This window comes from Humulus lupulus, chromosome 5 (assembly GCF_963169125.1).
Source record: "Humulus lupulus chromosome 5, drHumLupu1.1, whole genome shotgun sequence".
In the NCBI taxonomy this organism is placed as follows: Eukaryota; Viridiplantae; Streptophyta; class Magnoliopsida; order Rosales; family Cannabaceae; genus Humulus; species Humulus lupulus.
Genome location: NC_084797.1, coordinates 6,891,565 through 6,893,258, shown reverse-complemented (window position 1 = coordinate 6,893,258; position 1,694 = coordinate 6,891,565). Strand labels below are relative to the sequence as shown.

Genomic DNA, 1,694 nt, shown 5'->3' with positions numbered 1-1,694 from the left:
GAAAAGCCTCAAATTAATTATTATTATTTTTTTGTTGGAAAAAAAACCAAACAAATGGTATTATCATTATATTTAAAAATATAATGGTTTTGAAAGTTTAAAGATAATTAATAAAATTGAAAATATAATTATTAAAAATGTTAAATTACTACAGGAAAACAAGCTATTACCGGCGAAGCAAACCGCCGGCAATAGTCAGGAAAGCCGCCGGTAATACTTTTACAGGCAGTCTCCGCCGGCAAAAATGCGCCGGTAAAAACCGGTCGTTAAAAGTCGTTATTACCGGCGGAACTAGCCTCCCGCCGGCAATAATTTGGTCAGAATTCACGTCTGACACATTATTACCGGCGGTTTCCGCCGGTAATTGTAAAATATATTTAAAAAAATAATTAATTTTTATAAATTATATATAATTAATATTAAAAAACTAAACTTATAATTAAAAAAATTTAGAAATAAAATCAATATTATTTAAATTAATATCCAAATTAAAAATACAACTTTAAAATACTAAAATTGTCTTTTCAAAATAAAAAAAAACATACACTTAAATTTAATAATAAATAATAAAACCTAAACTAATTATTATTGTCTTCATCAAAAGTTTCATTTAAAAAATCTTCAACATTCGTGCTTCGACTCAAACCTTCATGAGACTATGGTGCTGGCGGCGAAGGATAATATGGCCGAGGTTGTGGGCGAATCAAAGGAGACTGCTGTTGTTGTTGATTTGGAGAAGTGTAGTACTGCTGATTATAAACGGGCTGCTGTGTCGATCCTCCATAATGAGGATATACTGGCTGCTGCTGCATGAACGACCCAAATTGACCATACATAGGTTGTTGTTGTTGTTGCTGCTGCTGCGGTAATCCTCCAAACTGACTTCCCATAGGTTGTGTCTGAGGAAACTGGGAAGAAAGTCCAAACATATAATTAAAAAATGGCGACTGAGAGGAACCACCAGATATGTTTGGAGAATTTTGTTGTGGTTTCTGTGGCATCGACGACGTCCCCGGGCTTTGATTAGATGTACTACCTTGTTGTTGAGAAGGTAAGAACTGCTGCAATAAACTTTCATAGCGTGGGTCATGGAGGGAAGAATCAGTCTGAAAATTTCCTGACTCGACCTTATCACGCATCTTAACCCACATCTCAGCCAAAACTCCCATCATCTCTGGAGTCACATTAGTAGGAACTTGTGACTGAGTTTAGCTTGAACTTCGACTTGTGGAGCTAGATGCTGATTTCTTCCCTTTGCCTCTAGGCCTGTATCCCACTCCTATTTGATAATCAGACCTCGACCCAAGGACTTTATCCATAACCTGATACTGTATTGATTTAGCAGTAGAACCTTCACTAGAAGCAGATTCCGAACCTGACTAACTACTTTGAATATTTTGCCTCTCCATCTCTTGGGTCATTTGTTCCTGCCAAAAGAAAATGTTAAAAAACCAATATTACTATAATTTAAGATCAATAAAGAAATAAAAAACTTTAACTTACATGTAGTTCTTTGCAAGTTTCGCTAACTCAAGTCTTTGTAGATTTTTTTATATGAGTATCTCTCCAAGCATCAATAGCATGCTCATCAGGTTCATCCTACAAAATAATAGTGTTAGTTTAATTAATAATATAATAATATCAAATAAAGTTAAGTATTTTACTTACATATTCGTTACGAATCGCTGCCATTG

General features: G+C 34.5%; 1 protein-coding gene across 1 annotated transcript; it reads right to left on the bottom strand.

The window, feature by feature from the left end:
• Positions 1-656: 656 nt before the first annotated feature.
• On the bottom strand, positions 657-1,169 carry LOC133778779 (uncharacterized). Its single transcript, XM_062218803.1, has one exon. It carries the CDS (start codon positions 1,167-1,169, stop codon positions 657-659), a length of 513 nt encoding a protein of 170 aa, XP_062074787.1.
• Positions 1,170-1,694: the final 525 nt, after the last annotated feature.

What these genes read in the sequence shown, in the direction of transcription:
- LOC133778779 (XM_062218803.1), bottom strand. Translation starts at nt 1,169, where the DNA reads ATGGGAGTTTTGGCTGAGATGTGGGTTAAGATGCGTGATAAGGTCGAG.